The sequence below is a fragment of the Bombus vosnesenskii genome, unplaced genomic scaffold (assembly GCF_011952255.1).
Source record: "Bombus vosnesenskii isolate JDL3184/JDL3185 unplaced genomic scaffold, Bvos_JDL3184-5_v1.1 scf7180000013263, whole genome shotgun sequence".
In the NCBI taxonomy this organism is placed as follows: domain Eukaryota; kingdom Metazoa; phylum Arthropoda; class Insecta; order Hymenoptera; family Apidae; genus Bombus; species Bombus vosnesenskii.
The window spans coordinates 1656724-1677916 of record NW_022882923.1 but is presented as its reverse complement, the minus strand read 5'-3'; the positions used below and the strand labels follow the sequence as shown (position 1 = coordinate 1677916).

General features: G+C 37.1%; 2 protein-coding genes across 4 annotated transcripts in view; one reads left to right on the top strand and one right to left on the bottom strand.

Moving 5' to 3' along the window:
• LOC117234844 (autophagy-related protein 16-1) overlaps positions 1-21193 on the top strand; it is a 598282-nt gene that overhangs the window by 268871 nt on the left and 308218 nt on the right. The gene's annotated exons all lie outside the window — the stretch shown is intronic.
• Positions 7621-21193, bottom strand: part of LOC117234834 — a 94975-nt gene continuing 81402 nt past the window's right edge. Inside the window, exon 6 of the mRNA XM_033496411.1 lies at positions 7621-10403. Coding sequence (XP_033352302.1) covers positions 9843-10403 — 561 coding nt within the window. The 3' untranslated portion in view covers positions 7621-9842. The remainder of the gene's footprint in view (positions 10404-21193) is intronic.

The window sequence follows — 21193 nt, the reverse complement described above, 5'->3', positions numbered from 1 at the left end:
CAATATAAATAATCACGTTATTATATAACATGCCTTGAACAATTATGCATATTGAATATAATATTCTTCCAAAACAAACCTTATACTATTTTAAGCAAGTTTCTTCATCTGTTTTATGTATATTTATTTATATATTTATATACATGTGAAGAAACTTGCTTAAAATAATGAAAGATTTAACGACGGTTTTGTAATGTATTTATATACAATATATTATACCTATTCTATTAATTAATTTACAGAACACCTTCATTAAAATACATCTCTGAAATACTGTCCACGGTAATCGAGTCTAAATGGAGATCGTATCTCGACAAGCAATGCCATCGTCTGAAGGACGAAGTACTTATACGCATCTAGAAATAGCAGAAAGATTTTTTACAGTATGCGAATAGAGAAATCTCGGTCCACGGGTCGATATCACGAAAGCATGTCCTGTCACCCAGTAGCCATGGGTTAGCACTTCCTGCCGCGTTACCGTAGCCGTAAACTACGAGTGCTGCACGCGATTATCTCGATCCAGTTCATTAACATAGCCAACCCGTCGAATGGTCTCACCGAATCGTTCCCAGCCGAGTCTGTGCTCTTGTTTAATGCACGATAAGTTGCGCCCGCTAGCTCTTCGATCTAGTCTCGACGCGATAATCCTGCACTTTATTCAGCCCCAGTCTAAGATAGCGTCAGGCGACGCTATTTTCAAAGAACAAAATAACCTTTCTACTACGTTGATACTTGGATTGTAACTGTGTCGCCACAGGAAACGTACACTGTTCGATTTAACACTAGACTAGATTAGTTAGCACGAGATATTGTATTCGAAAGTTTTCATCAAGAGAAAAGGTATAATGGCGAAGGCTAAATTGTATAGCTAGCACATTCCTTGTTACGCTGAAGGTATTAAATAGTTCTAACGAGTAGATATAAAGCCTGTTGTTTACACGTACTTCCCTTGATAATGGGGATTAATTTTTCAGTAAATCGACTAGTCGAAGCGAACGCGACAGGTACTAAAACGACGAGCAAGGGTTAGATATCAAAGGATAAGGCAGGTCCATTAGCATTCCTTGATTTTTCACTGTCGGGCAAAGGCGTCCTTTGCCACGGTATCGTGCTCATAAATTTCGTTCTCAGGGTCACTGAACATGATTCCCACGCTGATTGAGCGTAGCCCATCATCCGGCTAACGGATGCTGGAAACCCATGATCTTGGATACTTACGTGGTCCACTTTTCGTTCGTGCAGCACGATAAACTTGATATTCTCCAAAACGTTCTCGTCATCCCACTTCTCTTGATTATGTACCCCGGTGAACGACAACATCGTGACTGTTTCGGCTTTAGTTTTTGAAACACGACGCTTTTTGTCGGACACGATCAACTCCCGATTTTAATTGGTCTCCTCGTTCGACAATTGACCGCTCGCCGGCCATTGCGCGCTAACATGACAGAGGGTTGCTGCTTGCTGAATGTATAATGCAAAAGTATCGATCCACTATACGCGTTCGCTCGCTGCAATTAGCTTTGCTCAGATAGGCGCGATGTGTGGAAATCCCAATTTCAAGGTATATAATTGAGAATATACTTGTTAGATCGATACGTGGACAATATAATGATTGGTAATTCAAGATTGGTTAAACAGCTCTCGTCTTTTGATAAACATCGAATAGATATCTTATATTTTTAATATTAAGTTAGTATTCCAGTTTGAAATTATTATTTTCATAAAATTATGCAATAATGCTACTTAGCATTTTATTCGTCCAATTTTCCCAAACTTCACAAGTTTTCTTCTTATACGGCAAATATCGATAGTTAGCTCTCGCGAAAAGTGAAGGAATAAAAGAATAATTAAGAATTTTATTATCTCTAATGTTTATTTAAAATTTTACAGAACACACATAGTTTTTCATCGTAATGAATATAGAAACTATTAATAATACGATTATAAACGACATTGTTCAAAAAGTATGCACATTTATTCCAGCAAACCTTAAATACGGGAGTGACATCTATTAAATCTTCGATCTACTGAAACTACCAAAAGTCTAAACGATTACTGTTGGAAAACAAATGAAGATCTTCAAATAATTAGAGACGTCAAAAAGAGTACATCTTCCTCTGCAAAGCGCTTTCCATTTCAATTTCATTTTAATTCGGCTTTTCGCTGTTGAGATATCGTTGTTTGAAGAAACCCGAATTTTTCAATAATTCTCTGTCGCTGACTCCCTCGCATGCTCAAACCTCTCACTCGCACCGCGTTAGTGACCAATCACTAGCTCGTTGATAGTGCGCTGGTCAATGACAGACAGAGTCAGCATTTTCTTACTAGCACTACTTCACTACTACTAAATATACGTATTTCCTAAAAAAGATGTAGGTCAGGCCGCTGCTGACTGTCATTCATAATTCTGTGGGCTTACAATGAGATACGTCTATTATACATTAGAGTACTATATTTTCAGAATCAATTGAGCTATCAATTTAAATCGTGATATATTATGGGCACACATTTAATTATGCTTTGAGTAAATAATATCTAAAAATTTGGGGATAGTTATATGTGCATCGCTTACAAAAAATTTATGTATTATTTTGGCGAATCTTGTTATTTTTGTTTTTATATGTTATAGATTATGTATAATTTTATTTGTAGAAATAGAAATGCCAAGAAACGATTAATTGTTGCTTTCATTCATCAAGTGTAATTAATAAAGCAATCACAAAGCTACGATATCTTTTCCTACATGACTCATGTTTCTGTCAATGATTTATAAAAAAAATCATCAAAATTGTTATTAATACTGTATTGCAATGAAGCTTTCAATATCATCGAACTTTCGCGCTGTTTATTAACATTGTTTCATAATATCGATGAATATAATAATAAATTTTAAAATTAAACAAAATTGTTCTCTAGTTAGACGAATTAAAAATATTTCTCTAGTTAAAAGATTATTGTACCTAAAATATAGAAACATTGAAATATTTGTACGTTTTTCTATCCGACTTAACATATTTAAGAAATGACGAATAAGTGAAATATTCACATAACTTGACCCCTGCTAACGTGTCGTCTGGGAACCTGCATTTCAATCGATGAACTTTGCGTCTCGTCTTGCTCGAAATTCAGCGCATTTACAAGCAGGACACGGTTACATTTAGCATAATAATACGTTGATTGATACGTACGTGAGCCAAACTACTATCGTTAGGGATGCACGATTCGTTTCAGAGGCCTCGTCTGAATGGCCGCTTATCCTCAATGCAGCGTTCCTAGTGACTTCAAATGGTTTGTATGTAACTGTCCCGCAGCAGCAAGTTACCAGGAAACCTACTTAAGCTTCTAACAGGTCTTCAGATTAACCTGGTCATTGCTAATACATAAGCTAAAGACTAACTTCCAGCCACTTACCTCTTACAACTAATAGCATCCATTAAGCCTCGAGCTATTTTAAAAACATACGAAGCTGTTATCGTTGAAACTATATCAAGCTGTTCCACATTTAATGGAATTCAAGATTTTTATTACTGTTTATTGTATACAATGTATAGGCTCGTAGAAAGATAATACATGTATTTATTTAAAATAACTGCTTTTTTTCTAATATTCATTATTTATTTTTATTAAGAGTTAATTAACTGTACTCCAGGATGTTAAACTTATAAAAGTTCCTATACAAATTTTATCCATAGTTGAAAACATCGTTTATCAAAAGGTAATAACAAAGGTGTGAAGAAGCGCTATAAAAAATATTTCAATAATTTGATAAAACCATTTTTGTGATACTTCCATTTTATTCTGAATAATGGAATATTTTTAATTGAAGCTGCTAACGTTTACGCAAAATATTTATACCTAGTATAAAACAATAACATTTTCAAACTTGTTATTTACTGAAATATAGGTGTAACAATTTCGATAGTTTCTTCACAGTAAATGTATTTTATTTTGTAATGTAATATAACTGGTGAAATATATTTTTATTATTATTACGTTCCGTTTGTATCATTATTCGTTATTTTCACCTGCTTAAGAATGGTAATTTTCAAGATATAGTGGCGTATAATATATAAAAAACAAAGGTTGTACAATTCTATTCACGTATAGTAGCGCGGTTAAGTCGTGGTTTTGAATAGGTACACGTTTTACGTCCTGTGAAGCTATTCAGAACAAGAGAGGAGGAATTTTAAAACAATAATAGCGGAAAATGATTCGAGGTGTGAGATTTTGCACGAAAGATTTAACAAATGAATGGTATTTAAGAAGAATTATTCGCTTTAAATCTGTTTAATTCATACACGAATTATTAAATTCGGATCAGTCAATCTCCTTCAATTCCTTTTATATAAAGTTGTTTTAAGAGGGAAGAGATATATATATATATATATACTTACTATTATAGTATGGACTCTTCAGTAAGGTTCACCTAACAGACCTATACCTTACACACAATGAGAGAAGAGAGAAAGTGAGTGTTTCGTCCAAGATCTGCTAGTATATTTGCTATTATGTTATTCCTTTCTTATTTAATTTTTTTTTCATATGCATACCATTTGTTAAATTTATAAAATACTCTGTAAGGGAAGAAAAACGTTTCACTTTTATTGAGATATTGAATAAATATCTGAAATGTTATCACGCATTGTTAAACATTATATAAATGATAAAGAACCAAGGGATAAATTGTTACAATAACTCAACAAAACATTTCGTTATAAAATGAGTTTATTTTCTCTGTACCATATATGCTATGTACAACATGTGTATTACGGTACTGAAATATACGAAGTTTAGCCAAAGGGTGACATCTTGATACTGTGGTATAAAAAAAGAATAGAGATAAAAATAACGAGGAATTAATTAAACACGCGTACACATCGAATTCCACGTTGGACGGATTAATTCGTTTAATCGCATGCTCGTTTCGATACTGTCTGCCTTTATACGTGTACACAAGCGTGCACGCGCCTGCACGCTACATCGCGTCCAAATGAAGGGGACGTCGTTAGAACGTGGTTAGCCTATGTGTCAGACGTGGACGCGTAAGGCGAAAGAATAGAAATAAAAAAAAAAATAAAGAAGGGAGAGAGAAAAAACAGAATGATAAAACGTGACAAGATACGAGTATTCTTGAAGAGCGGTATACGTTAAACGTAAAAAATAAATAAGCCATTATGATTGGTGCGCGTGTTATGTAAAAACGCTCGATCGTCGGGTAAGCTCTGTACGTGACTCGCGTAATTGCGAATCAGGATCGTTTAGTCGGCTTTTCTGATTTCTTCCAAGCGAGAGAAATAGGACAAAAGGGGCGTGAGATAAAGGAGATCGAGAGAAACGGCGGAGGGAAAAAGATAGGGGAAGGAGTGAAAAGCAGTGGAAACATGCACGCTTGTCAGGGTACAGAACAGACTCGAGCTTTTCAAGCTTACGACGGAGTAGGCGCGCACCTCAGGCTCGAGGACAAGCACCGACGTCTCTGCACACTTGTAAACACACGCGATAAAGTAGGCAAGGCTACGAATATAAGGCTCATTAAGAAGGACGAGAAGAAGGAAGCGTGGAAGTAAAGAAAAAAGGAAACAAGGGAGGGAAAAGCAAACTTCTTACGCGCGAAAGCGCCGAGTACCCCAACGTCGGAGTTTAACGCAAAAGTGATATTCTCGGCGTTATCATCGAGAGAGCGATCGTCCTCGAGCCTAATATTATCGTTCCACCGCACCTCCTGCGACTTGTTCGCCCGCAGGCCGCGTTAACTTAATCTTAATTACATAATGAAATGACGATACATGTTTGCACGATTTTACTTCCATCGTATACATGTTAATAGTGGGACGATTACTTTATAAGAGACCTTATCGACGTAGAAACGATGCAGTTTCCATTGACTTGAATCGAACGCTTTATCCATCGCTTATTAGCAGATAATCAAGTGTGTTCGAACAAGTCGATGAAAAGTGCTCGAGCGTCATTCTATAAAACTACTTGAAAATGCTGTTTCTTCTACAAGATGGCGCGAGAAAATCTCAGACTCCCTCGCATCGCTGTAATATTCTCGGGGAACGATGACTCTACAGCAACGTTTACGAGAAATGCTAGGATGAAACGTTCGAAATGTTCTTTCTTTTTTATCTTTTTTTTTCCTAAGGTTGTCAAGCGAGGAAGAACGACATTCTTCATGCACCATCTCGTATGTTTTCGTATATGCGTTAGGATGATACCTCTAAAAAATCGCGAGCGGCGAGTCACGTACACGCGTGCGCGCATACGCGTTCGCGGCTCGCAATTTTATCGTTCGTACAGTTAGGTTGTTCGAACGGTTGTATAAAAATTGGCTCTACCCTCTCACCATAAGCAAATTGGATTATACTACGTCAGCGTTAGCGAAAAATCCTTAGCATATTTCGTAAGTATAAAATGAAGTCGTTAAAGTCGCGCCGCTTATTGATACGCGTGTAGGCACCGTCGTTGGCATCTTATCATTGTATGTATACATGTGTGTATTGATATTTATATGTATAGAATAGTCAGCATCGAAGCGGGAGGAGCGGCGTCATTTCGTGTGCATTCCCTGCAGATGCACGTTCGCACAATAGGTCCAGTTAACGTGCTCTAATGGCTAGAGTACTACGTCACACCCATATCCTATGTTTTCAATCAATGCCATTCGATTCAAAAGAGAAATTCCATTTAGCTTCGCGTTTCCATTGTGTCAACTGAGCGAAAACCTAGCAATCTCCACGGCAATTAGTACCAATAATTAAAGCGCGCGTCCTTTCAACGCGAGTTCGATATCTCCGACTGATGACTCTTTTTTTCACGTTTCACTATCGTTTTGCGCCAGCAGCGTCGCGTCACACCTCGGATTACCGCGAAAAACAAACGACGCCGTTATACGGTTTCCACCGTTATTCGTTGAAAATTACACCCGTAAAATCACGACCGTACAATTGAAAACCACCCATCTATCATATCGTGTAATAAGATATTTAACTTACGAATTATACCAATTTTGTTACTTAGGGATGAAACGAGAAACAAAAGATGGGATATCACCATTAAAACCGATCAGAAAGGGACAGAGAGAAACTCTAGATGGTTTTCAGCGTGTTTGCTGATGATAGACAGACCTCGAGCAGAGAAACGATCCCAAGTTCGGTTAACTAAAACGCAAACGTCCCATGCTAATCGAGGATTCACACTTTGCCCGTCTTTATCTTTCTCTTTTGCTCGGCCTTCCATCCTCTCCATTTGTCTTGACGAGCATATTCAAATTTTCAAGTTTCTCAATTAACCCGATCCCATCCCGAAGCCTTTGTGCCTCGTCAAAATCGATAAAGTCCCGACGGCAACGGCGGCTAACCGATTTAAATTTACCCAACGTATCGCGGGCGCCCTCACCATCCTCCGCTACCCTATATACAACCGGATTCCCTGTCATAGATCTGTTCTAACCCTCCTACCCGGTCGTAGGTTTCGGTTTTGGCTCACTGTAAAATTTTGCTCGCGTAACGAAACTTCGACGCCATCCATAGTTTTAGCAAGTTCGGCCGGTAAGGCTTGTTATGTTAAACAGCAATCCAAACAGCGAAACGTAACCGATTCGAACGTACTGTCTCTGTGCCTCTGACCTGTGCATTGTGCCGACGACGTTTCCACGTTGGATCTATGTTTCGAAGTTAAGATCGACTGCGCGTTATAACTTTCCCAGGTATATTTGAACTCTGATTCGCACGGGAGCTAGGAAAATGTCGAAGTAACTTCTCTAACGTAAACGTCCGCCCACAACCGTAATAGTAGTTACTGAATTTTCGTAATCTCGAAATTCACCGCGGAAAATATCTCTAGCAATATTCCGACTAAATATTTTAACAGAAACTTTAAGCTATTTTGTTGAATCGATTAACCTAGTGCACGCCAGTTGTTTCCCAACAATAAGCTAGAACTATCTTAAAACACGATATAGAAGTTTATTCACCTCGAGAATCTTTCATCGCGATATTAATAACTTTGTTTACGCGCGTACACCGTGCGATAAACTCCGGAAAGAAACAACGAGGAACTGCTCTCTATACTTCTAGGCGCTACATCAAAGACTTATCCCGTTGATTAGACATGACTCGTAACCATCGAAGCACGTCGATAAGCTCACGTGTCGCGATGTAAATTAACCTGACCGACACGGATGGCCGAAACCTGGCTCTAAGGTTAAGTCGGAAAGGGATGGCGGTTATACGATCCCAGTATGCTGTACGTAGCTATCCTTGATGCGATCCCAACGCCGTTCGCTGTCTCGTTTCTCGACCCTTCTTGCTCCCGAATTCTCGTCTAACCCTACGAAGCTTAGCTTGAGACGCCACAAGAGGCAATTAACCTTCCGCCAACCCCTTGACGCGCATTGCACCCCTCCCTTGCAGTTCTACTGCTGTCTCTTACTGTTTCCAGTCGTTCCGTTTCAACCACTACCCTCTGACCTTCTCTATCCCACCCTTGCTCTGTTGATATCCCACTTGGAGCATCTGCATAATCATGCTCGATTCCCAATGCTAATTAGAGTCCGCACCGGTGCCCTATCCAACGTAGCAAGTACACGTCGACCTCCATCACCTTCGGAACCACGCCTCATCCCGCTTCGGTTTATTTCGCTTTATCCTGTCCCTGTCGTTTCACACACGACAAGAAAAAAGAACGGGGATAGAAAAAATGAAGGAAGTAAATGTCGCAAAGGAAGCAGGAAGATTATGCGCGATTATGAACGAAGGATGACGAAGCTGCAAGATAATCGATCGAGCCGGCCTCCTTTGATCGCATAATTGCTTCCAACTGCTACTGTGTAATTAGTTTCCTCCAGATTCCTCGTTCAGCTGTTGCGAGCTTCTGTTTTAATTCGATATTTAATTATAGTCGGGCTTTATCACGACGATTTTCTCTAGTGAAATTAGTTAAGTAGAAAGCTACGCGGGTTGTCAGTAACATTTTCTAATTTGCGATGATCGATGTTCGAGAGTGTATTGCGTGTATGCATTTCACGGTGTTTAATTCCACGTGTCGTATTAATTGACGTTGTCCGTCACGCAACAAGGGAATCATAGAAAAAGGTGTTATAAACGATGCATCCTCATACAGCTAAAGAAGAAATCAGCGATCATAGAAGGCTACGTTTATTTCTGTTCCTTTGAATACTCGTTAATTGAAATTGCACCCATGATTGAATCATATTTTTTCAACTTCCTGATGAGTTATTACCATCGATGTTAGTAAAATGAGGTAAGAAGCAGCTTTGTTTTTAGGATCGATCGTTTATCCTCGAGAAAAGAGAAGAAAGGTATACACGCGATAATTCTTATAAAGTAGAGAGCACGAAGTGTCGTCGACCATACGGGCAGTTCTTGTCCAGACATCCTACGATTTAAAAGAAAATTCTTCTATCTGCCCAGTGTATCGATTTGAAACCTCACCGAATACTCTAAATTTGCACAAATCCCGATTACAAAGCAACAAACTGCTGCGCCAGGAATTAATATTATCAATTAGATTCCTCCAGTACTTTCAGAGATTCTCGGCGTTACAAAATTTCTATTCGGGTCTGAATTACAGGCGTTTCTAAGAACTACACAAAAAATACTAGTTTTTAAATACTTCGAAAATCTGAAACCAAAGTATTTTGCAAAATTCTTCCTCTGAAGAATTCGAGCCTAATTTTGCATATTGGGAAGCTTAAAAAACGAAGGAATTACGCGCGTTTTGTTTGCTCGTAAAGATCTCTGAGAAGTCGTCTGGAGGTTCACGACGTCGGCAGTGGAGGAAGACGAGATTGAAGGACGGGTGCAGGAAACGAAGGCTATTCAAAAACGGCGCGCTGAATATCCGGTGTCGTACAACTTACAGAGGCTGTCGGTGCGTCCTGGAACGGAATGCATTCCGGGAACGGAAACCGAGACCGAAAGGGCTTCTTGATGCTTGAGCATCTGACGACGTCTTTGCCAGGTGAAGGTCCACGCGGCGATGATAGCGATCTGAGCAACGAGGAAGACGGTACCAGCGACGATAGCCCCCAAGTTAATGCACATTCCCATCGTTGACGATATGTCCTCGCTTTCCACGAATACGGTGTCTCTAGTCGCCGAACTGGCGTTCGATGCCTTGCTGTCGTGCTCGAATCCGAACTTGTCCGTGATCTGAATGGATTGTACCAAAAGAAGATCGTCGCGGCTTTGAGCGGAAGAGCCAGTGGAACGACGACGACGACGTTTGCCGAAGGATATGACGGAACGAAGCTCGCCGGTGGCTTCCTCTTGATCGCACTGCACCGGCTCGCAAGTAGGCATGCAAGGTGTCACCAATGCACGGAATTGTACCACCTCAGAGCTAGGGAATTTGAAGGCGTCGAAGTGCGAGAGGAGGATCTGAAATAAAGAAGTGACATATTCGTGATTATAATGGTAATTTAGAGGTAGAGTGCGAAAGATTAATTTAACTCTCAATTAGTATTTTTGTATGAGTCGAAAGGTATTTTACCTTAATTTGCATTCTGTACTTTACATGATATGGATTAAAATAAATATTATAGAGATTGATCAACTACAGACAAACCTAAGTGAACCTGTTACGTTAAAGTATTAAGGCAATAATCAGGTATCTTATAAAAAGATAATGAAAACTTTTATTTTATAATAAATTAATTGAATAAATGTAATTAATAGTCTGCGGATTTTTATGCATCGGTAATGAATCGAAAGTTGCAAAAATGCACGAAACGAATATAATATCCAAAGTGGAATAATCGTTATAATTTTTAATAAGTGAAACAGATTAACGTAGGTTTCATTCCTATCATTCTGTTTCTAAAAACATGAAACTGTATAAAAATCCGCAGTCAAACAATTAATTTCAAATTGTTATTCGAGAAGTTCCGTAGAATATATCCCTTTTCTTCCGCAAAATTTTCGCGGTTGTCAAAATAGATCAAGATATATGTACGCGTGAACCGTTGAAGATTTTCTGAATTGTGAAAACAATCAAGGGGGCAAAAATGCTGTACTTCCGGAGGATTTGCAAGTCACGTGGAATTGTTTTGTGCCGTTATTCATCATTAAGATAATACGTCAACAGCTGTGTCAAATAACTTCTTCGGACGCAACAAAGACTTTTGCGTATTCTGATGCAATTTACCATTCATAGAAATAGCCTGGATGCTGTTAAGCACTGACGACCGCGTTCATTTCTTTCTCCTCATTCTTCATTGTAAACTTAAATTGTTTCTTCACTGAATACAACACAATGTTTCGTAATTTTCATGGTTTTCATCTAGTACAATAGACGAATTACGATGTCATCAAACATCGATTTTACAACACGACTCACGTATTGTGGAGCTTCGAAATATTATCTTTATAACGTAACGAACGTTAAACTGTAATCAGCAAGTCTACAATTAATATAGTCCTTATCTTGGTTTGTAATTAATATCTAATTAGTAGGTTTCTGATCACTTTTTGATACATAAAATTTCCAAACACAAGGATACCCCAATTCTTTAATGCGTGGTATATACTACAATAAAATAGTATTTTGAAGAATGTAGTAATTAGATTGGAAAAACGTCTGTGAAAGATGAGCATTTACGACATTGTGTACCTTACGGGCTTCAGTAAGGGCATAACGGGGTTGTAACAATTTTACATAATTTCGCTCAGGATTATGTGTGAAATGATAATCTCGAAAATTAAAAGAGGATAATTAAGTCTAAAAAAATGAACTTCGCTTAAAAGAAATCATTGCAATGAATAAATTTATTAAAAACGAAGGATTTTAGAAACTACTTAATAAAATGAAAAATATTTGAAAAATCTGCGGAACATTTCCTCGAACACTCCGTTTATGGTCTTTGAACTTATTCAATTTCCATACGCTTGTACTTTCTCGATCGATATTCAATCAAGTTTCTTCGAATGAAAGGTAAAACCATTTATCTCCGGCGTAACTCGTACGTAAGGTGCTTCTGGACAAAGTATTTCAATATCCCGTCAATTACGGGGCGTCCACTGAAATTACGTTCGCCCTTGTTCGCGTGCTGATAAAAACAGAAAGCGTTGTAGAACACAGGTATCGTGTAACACGTACAGGCGTCCTCGTCGCACGCAATGTGCGTCATAGAAGATCGTGGCAAACTGGTTTTCGCACCTTATACCAGCCGCGTCCCAATTTTTTCTTCTTTAAGATCTAGAGTCGTATAACGACAATTACAGAATTATGCGATGGAAAACAATTTAGTTACCCCGATTTTGTGTCGTTAGAAAATTTCCAGTCCCCAGAGATTGAAACTATTTCAATATAAATAACACCTGTACCTAGGATCGTACCGTTTGAATTTTTCTTTTCCCTTTAGCTATGTCTTTAGACGTTTTATACTCGTTGGTAGTGTCAAACTGCTTCGATAATGTTAGCCTGTCGACGATAAGTATTCATTACTTACGTCTCTCTTTTCTACGTACTTTATTTAACATGCCGTTAATATTTATTACCCTTCGTTGTAAGGATTAATAATATATTATTAGGTTGTCCGAAAAGTTTCCTTCGTTTTATAAGAAAATAATAGACCCACGATGTTTTTTACTTTATATCAGTTTATTGAATTATGCACGAACATAAATAATAGAAATAGAATGAAATGGATCATACCTAATTCAATAAAATAATATAAAACAGAAATTGTTGTTCATCTATTATCATCTTATAAAACGAAAGTAACTTTTCGGACAACCTAATATATACTAGTCACACAGAAATATGTAATAAAGGACGAAATCTAAAGAACGAATCGACAAGTTACAAGTTTCATTCGCGTGATCAGCAATGTTGTTACTATAGTTCAAAGTAACTTGCAACTTGTGACTTGTAAAGTTTCACTAGTAATATTACTTCAATTATTCAAGAAGGTTCGGGCAGATCGTTTATTAATAACTCAAATAACAAAAACTTCTACTCATTCCAATTAAAAATAATAAGCGATACAAAGCATGCTATTTGAAACCAATCTCTTTCGTACTCGCTTTATAATTACAGAAACTTCCTATCTCCTCCTTTATTCCATAAAATTCTTAAGTAACTCAACAAAACACTGTAGTCTCGCGTATCATTATTCGCTCCCTATCGTTGCTATTTAACCTGTGGCGCTATAGGAAATCAATTCGTTTCATCGGTTGTTTCGTTCACTTTTACTGATTCCTCATCGAACTGGGAATCGCGTTCCACGATTCACGATCGGTTTTAGTTATAAAGCGCTTAGCGCCACGCGCGTGTGCTCCTTTGAAACTGGTTTCTGCGGCGCATTACCAAGTTCACCGTATTTACACACCGAGCACGTACATTATCGGGGTAGAGGGTTCCGGGAGGGGTAAGAAGTAAGACATTAAAATATGCTTCATTCCACGTACAGCTTCATTTAGCTGTTTCTTTGGCGAACGCGTCTCGCGGAACGAGCGGAACTTTATTAACTCCATGTCAGCCGACGCTGAGAGCCCGGCGGAAAGCCTTAGAGAACGAAGGTCAGTAAAACGCGAGGAAAGAAGTGCACGGTGTATCCGCGGCATCTGGTACGGGCTGTTTCTACGTTCCTTACCAACCGGAATACACGGCAACCGTCGACGAACGTGACATCGACGACGACTGCGTTTAGTAGCAAACTCGAGAGTGATGACAGTACTCCCGTAAAACGTAGTAGACGTAGCTGTCATAAATGTACCACGCCGTGGATCACTTCGCGTCGGTGAGGTACAGGTTCGTCCTCGCTTCCGCTTGATCCTTCATCCTATTAGTTTGAGACAGTATGCTAAAATGGATCGCTACGTGTAGTTTTATTCGCGAATGTAATTTGGGAAAGTGGATTTTTACTCTTGTGTTAGAATTACTGTTTTGTCACTTTTTATTTGGCCACGATGTTTTTGAAGTAATACTTTTTGGCTTGTCTAAGGATAAATTTGAAAATCGGTTAACTATTTAGAGATTAGCAAAATTTAGGATGCGTAGATGGAAAAATGATAATGAATTACCGTCCAGGCTGAATAGCAGTGAAGTTTTTGTCTGAGTCTAATTATAGTTTCCTTATATGTTCTGCTTTATATTTTAATATATTATTAAAATAATTAACTTTTTTTCCTCATTTAAGTATGAATTTAGGAAGTGCATAATGTACTTTATTATTATCTTCTTGCCTATGTATTTAAAAAATTTGCGAAATAGTAGATGTCTAGATTAAACAATTATTGTGAGATATTCTCCCAGATTAAATAATTGATTTAACACATTTAACAAAACAAGGAAATATTACGAATATGTTAAGAATTATCTTAACAACACTTAAAAACTTAAAATTTAAATGTACATATCTCTGTATAATCTTGCTTCTTATCCTTTTTTTAACATAAATAGAAAACTAACTTGTTGAAATATTCTACGTAGAGGTACCATTTACATAAACAATGAAAAACGAGAAAACAGGAAAAATACGATGGAAAAGAGGTGTATATTTTACCCGGAAGACAACTCAGAGAGTTTTGAATCATATTAATGGAAGTACTGTTGCATCCAACTTATTTAATTCCTATTTAAATTTGCATATTACTTTTTACGATCGGAAACAAATAGTAATCTAACTGGAAAAATTAACCAAAATTTGAAGACGTTTGCTTTTAATTCGTAAACGTACACTCAAAGTAGGACTCATATGTCATGAAATACCTTGTATATTGTACGCTTATACCAGTGTCTACACAGAGGAGCGAGTGTGGCGGCTGAGAAATGTTTCCAATTTCATTCAAACCGGTTGTGAAATGGAAGAGCCCCGGTACCGTGGCTTGGCTACGTGACAGACATACCGGAAAACCCGACTTTTGGCAAATTCCTAGTTAGACGAGACGAATCCTTTTGCCAGGCCTTTCAGGTCCAACCGAGTGTTTCTTCCATGTTTCGTATTTCTTGCTATTTCAAGGTTAATCAAATTACTGAGGGCTACAAATAAAGGAAGCGAATCATCGATGGGTAATCTCATCGGGTAAACGAATTAAACCCTCTGATGATATTCATGGAGTTTTTTCAATTATCGTATTACGAATATATGTGTGTATTGTATTATTTACTATATATACAAGATGTTCCAGGCAAGTAAATGAAACGACAGTTCAAAGCAATTAAAGATAAAATTAAATGAGGAAAATGTAAGTACCAGACTACTGCTTTATGTTTTCTTTCTTAAGTTTCACAAAATTAAGCTGTAAATATATTTTCAACTAAGAATTTTCAGAGCTAAGTGACTTAATACCTTTGTATAGAGAATAAATACAAAACATTAACATTTTTTAATATTTCCAGTCTTAATCTTTCATGCGCCATTCGAAATCATATGATTTTGCCTAATAAAATGTTTGTCTATGTTCTGTTGATCTAGAGCTATGACTTCGCTCAGTTATGTAAAATACCCTATATATTAATAATTTGGCAGGAAATGTTCTTTTTTAAATGATGATTTAAATTTTAGAAATAATGAAAGATTTGTTGTTTAATATATTGTTCTCAAGCTTTTATCTCATTTGAAATAAAGTAGAAGATATTAAACACAATCCTTTTTTAATATCCGACTTTCTTTCAGTCTTTTTGTAATAAGCATTTATAATTAACAAGATTGCGACTGTTCTTCCGTGCTGCAACATTTCACGTCATAGAAGGCCGTAAAAGAGGGTGGAGGTATCAGGGGAAGGATTATTTTCATAAGAGAATCGTCTTTTTGTCCTTTTCTTCTTTTTCTTTTGTTTCAACTCAGTGTGTTTATTTGGGTGAAAAGTTGTTCTGCTATCTGGTTAGTGAGAAGTTCACCGGCGGCAATTGTGGTTTCCAAAAGGGGTTTCATGCACGAAAATATTTGAGCATTTATCATAGAAAACCTTTATGAATATATTTTGAAATTTCATTGATATTGTAGCGCATAGACTGTGGATTTTTATACAAATACATGGACACAATTAAAGGAATAAAACTTGAATAGAATTTATTTTACTTTCTAAATATGTATTTGAAAGAGTTTGGTTCGAAAATGTTATAGCTTTGCATATTACTTATCCCGTATACGCTATATGAATATTTCTACACATTCAAATTTTTCATAAACGCATAAAAATCCGCGATCCAAGTAAGAAATACGACTATTATAATTATATCGATACAATCCGAAAGATATAAATATAGAAATTAGAAGCCAACTATGAATATACTATAGAATTATAGCACACATTTACTGTAAATATACGCTTGATAAAAAATTATTGTACACTGTGAATACTGATTTTAGATATAAAATTAATGCGTGAAGATAATTTCATTAAATTTTCAGCTTAATCATATAATGAATAATTGACTGTTCAAATACTTTTGTGGAATGTCCTTTTCCTTTATATTATTCATTCTTTCTACATACTTTATTATTTCTCACCGAATAATTCATTCACTTATTTTACTTTAACATACACGCTTCTAACGATCCTTATAATTGTTAGTCTCGACGTTCGTCTCTCACTGATCCTAAAGTTCCAATTCTATCTCTTCCACGGCTTTAATCAACCATTCTATGCGTTAATGATCCCTCTTTCCTTCGTTCAATTCTGTGCCCGTAAAAAGCAACGGAAATTATTAACGAGTAACGTTACGTCGTTGAATGGATAAAGCGAAAAAAAATCGGACTCACTCGTAGTCTGGGAAAACCTAGTTCCATGGTTAACATGATAAGTATACGACTCTTTGTTCGAGCAGTACAATGAAAATCAGCCACTTAACGCATTCTTAAGCAACGGTCCTTTAGAAAAAACTACATCCGTCAGTTTTTCACCAAGAATTCTTTTAAATTGTTTCAGCGGTTGTTTACTCGAGAAAGAGATTATTTATTACTATAAATGCGAAGACAAATTTTTAATATTTTCCATTAAAGGGATAATTTTAGAATTTATTGCGATTGGCACTTAGATTTTCAAACTCTAATTTTTGTTATGTATCTAAAAATTGACGAAGCGCTTCTAGCTAAATTACTATTTATTACGATAGAAATGTAATTAATAGCTATGTGCGCAGCGCGTTAGAAACTCTTGTTCCAATTATTGGACTGCACAGGGCACTCTGATCGTAAATATTTCCCTCGTATCGTAAATATTTCCTATCTATAGATGCACCCATCATGGTTCAAGGCATGATAAAACCTAAATGGTTATATCTTAATACACGAGTGTTTCAAGTTTCTACCTCAACATAAATACTTATGCAAATTATAAACATTCTGCTCAAGAATAAATTCGCCACTATCTCTACAAACGGCAATCTATTTTCACCGTACCACTTTCATTATAGTCATCTACGTCCACATTATGTTTAGCTATCCATCGAAGCTTAGTAGCTTGGACGTTACATATTTTCCCTCTCAACGAGCGTTATAAGCTGACAAAGTCTTCGAGCCGTTTCTTGCAACACTCTATGTACTCGGAAGACTATCACAAGTGTCCATGTAGCGCTGTCTAGCTATTCGCAGGGCTTCTTCTAGTCAGATTCTTGTTCCACGAATTGTAATTTCCTGTGTACGAGGGGGCACGTACAAGCAGCTATTCGTAGATCCAGGCCTCGTTACTTGGACAAGTCTCGGGAGGAAATGAGGTTAGCTCGCGTGATCTGTGGAATCGGCGCGGGACGAGATCGTGGTACGAATGGAACGGATCTCTTTCTCTCTTTCTCTTTCTCAGCCAGAGGAGGGGTGTCAAGGGTGTACACGACTCGGTGATATATCTCGATGTGCCGCATCTTTCCTGAATTAGCGGATATAAATTTGCTCTTTCTTTCAAGCCGGGACTGTTATTACTTTCTAATAAAGCGATATTGCTCCGTGGCGCGCCCGCACCCGCGCGAGCAAATGATGTGGAACGAAGAGTTAACGAGGCGGTATGCCCCTTGTTCTCCCCTCTCCCCCTCTTGCCCCCTATCCTTGCATTCTTCTTTCTACCTGCGACTATATCGTAACGATCCGTTTGTTTTACTCGTCGACAGCCGAAGCATCAATCGCGTACAAGATCTCGTAGGACGTTCAACCTTCAAACCGGTGAACGTGTTCTTCGAAATCGATGAAGTGAGATTTACTGTGAACCATTAGCCATTGCTTTGATAATACGAAACAATTGGTAATAAAACTCAGTGGTTATCCTGAAGGAGAATTTTGAACTTTTATCTTTGAGACGTTCGAGAAGAGATCAGATGTTTTGCTGTTCGTATGATACGATAATGAAAAATTAGCAAAATATTACTATCTTTTACCCTTGAATCCATGACTTTTCTAAATATGATAAAATACTTTGAAACTGTTAATTTATGTATCACGAGACTATAGAAAGATAATTTAATAAGATCTATTTGATTTTCATGTATTAAAATCGTATTATAAAGATAATAGATATTTTTAATAAAACAATTATGATGACATATTCGAGTCCTAGAAATAATCAGAGAACAAAATTTCAGATTATTAACAGTTTCTTCGCGTACAAAGAAAAGTTCTCTATTAGTTTACTTTAATAATATGAATACTTTCGAACATACTTCAGCATATAAATATTATATGCCTGCTAAATCATGAAGTATATAGCAAAATATCGGAATACCATATATTTGAGGTTAAACTATATAGGTACTTCGTTTCTCTTCGTTCGCTATTCCACTGTATAAAATTTCTCTGTGTTATCTTTCCTGTTTAAATAAACATTATCACGTTTATCCGGCAGCGCAATTCATCATCCACATCTACCTTAAAGATCGATAGACAGCTTCGCCAAGATAATTGAACACTTTGATAAAAATTTCGGTTACATAACGTTAGCAAGCGTGGAACACTGTTAATTTATCGGAGGCGATCGGTAGATTCGCGCGAGTTGATGAGGAACTCGGAGCGATTGGAAAAAATGGCGAAGGTTCAAGAGCTTATCGGACCGGATGGATCTCGTACGCGCGAACTTCACTTAAGGAGCATAATTATATCGTGGTTAGAAAACTTGAAATCATTCGTGACTATGACGGCTACCTCTTAAATCATACGACGTGTGAAGTTTCTTATCTTACGCGACGATCGGATGCCGATAAAATTTGCAAGAATTAATGATGCTCGGGCTCGCGAGCACCGACCGTCTTCCACGTACTAATGCAAGAGTCCCGGAGCTAATTTTGTGCTTCCTTATGCGGCACACACGGAAGGAACGATCATTATTGGACGAATAATCTTTCACGTCGTTAAGATAGTCGTATGTCATTATTCGTCGATGCGGCTTTAATTTTTAACGAATAGCCTGGCTATTCATACAGCGAAAAGTTAACGAGCTGAAATCGCAGACCGATTTTGAGGTTCCTTCTTTGTTAAACCTTATCTTTTATATTATATTATATCGTATATTTGGTACTTCGCGAACAAATTATATGGTGAAACAAGAATTACACTAACCAAAACTATAGGTAAATTCTCTAAAAGAAAGTCTTAAAGAAGGACTTTATATATTATACTTAAAATTTATTTTAGGTATAGTCGAAAATAATAGATTTGTCTAGATGCCCGAACCATCTAATTTATTCTGTGTTCTCAATCTATCTAAAGCACCTAATATTTCTAATTTTCTAAGGTAGATTTGCTATATGTTACATTCAATTTATCCAATATGGTTAGCGGCCAGCTGTAACATTCCCTAGGTATCTAGCTCTGTCGAACAGATTGTATCCTTCCTTCGTCAACACGATCGCGGGGCTAATTTTACGCTTTCTCATGAGGAAGGAATGATCATTACTGGAGAGAACGATCTCTCACATCATGTTAAGACAGTTATGCGCCATCATTCTTGATGATTAAGGCGAATCATCTTTCTGGTGTTTTATTTTCCAGAAGCTTTTCATCTGACGTCCAATATAAAATCATAACAAGCGGTCGATGAGTATAATTGAAATTTGCAATTTGCTGAAGGATTCATTACGTTATACCTTACATTTTCAAGATCATATAAATTCTGCATGTAATTGATTACTATAATTAATTTCGAGTGTCGTACCTCGTACGCACGTTTATTCTACTTAACGTTCTATTTCATTAAACCGAATTTAATAACAGAATCTTTCGATGATTAATGCATTTCGCTAGAGAAATAGGGGAATAAACGAGGCGAACGATAAATAATACTTAAGCGAGAGGGTTGATACGTACAGCGGTGAAAATTTTTAGATTATGCAAATTAGTTTCTACGATGCGTGATCCGTGATGTGGGTAAATGGGCAAATTCTATGGCGATTCACCGTGGTAGTAATGCAATTACAAAATTAATTTATTCTTTGTAGTTCGCTGACACTTCGAGAGATTTTGCACTCCACGCGTGGAATTACGTCTCGCCGATGATTCAGCGATGTTTTGACACTATAACATGCACGCTCGAATGTCTGAATCGTTGTTACATCGATAATGTCATCCATTTGGTTATTGGGCGTGGTACGATCATTGATCAACGTCTTGATACCTACATCGATGCATATCCAATATTTCCCCTTTCCCCCACCTACTTTATTAACATCTTGTAAATATGTTGAGAAATTTAACAAAACGTCGAACGGAGATTTATCTTCAGCGAACGTTTAATAATTCTTGAATACGAGAGAATCTCCGTTAACTCCCGTTAATTTTTAAAAAAATTTCGGCGATTTGCGTAGGAAGATAAATTTTGCAATTTTATCACTCAAAATTGCAACTGTTCATAGAATTCTTTTAAGCAATGATATGTTAGTGGAAGGACTTTTTCTTATATGAAAGTAAAATATTATCAACGTTAATATAACGATATGAAGGGAAAAAATGGAAAATATGCAGTTTACGATCCTGATTTTCATAACGTTCGTTCTTTATTTCTCCCTTCTTTAGAAGCAGAAATCAAAATGGAAATATCTCTGGGGTATATGGTAAGTGATATTGCATTAACTCGTAAGTGAAATACATGGGTCCAGGTAACCCGAGGGAGTTTTATTTACGTTGTCACTACCTTGCTATCTGTTTTACACGTTCTGTCTCCACGAAACAATAAAATCTTCCTTCCACATCGTTATATTGGGCAGTCCTATACTATAATTATAATGATCTTCATGTTATCTTCGT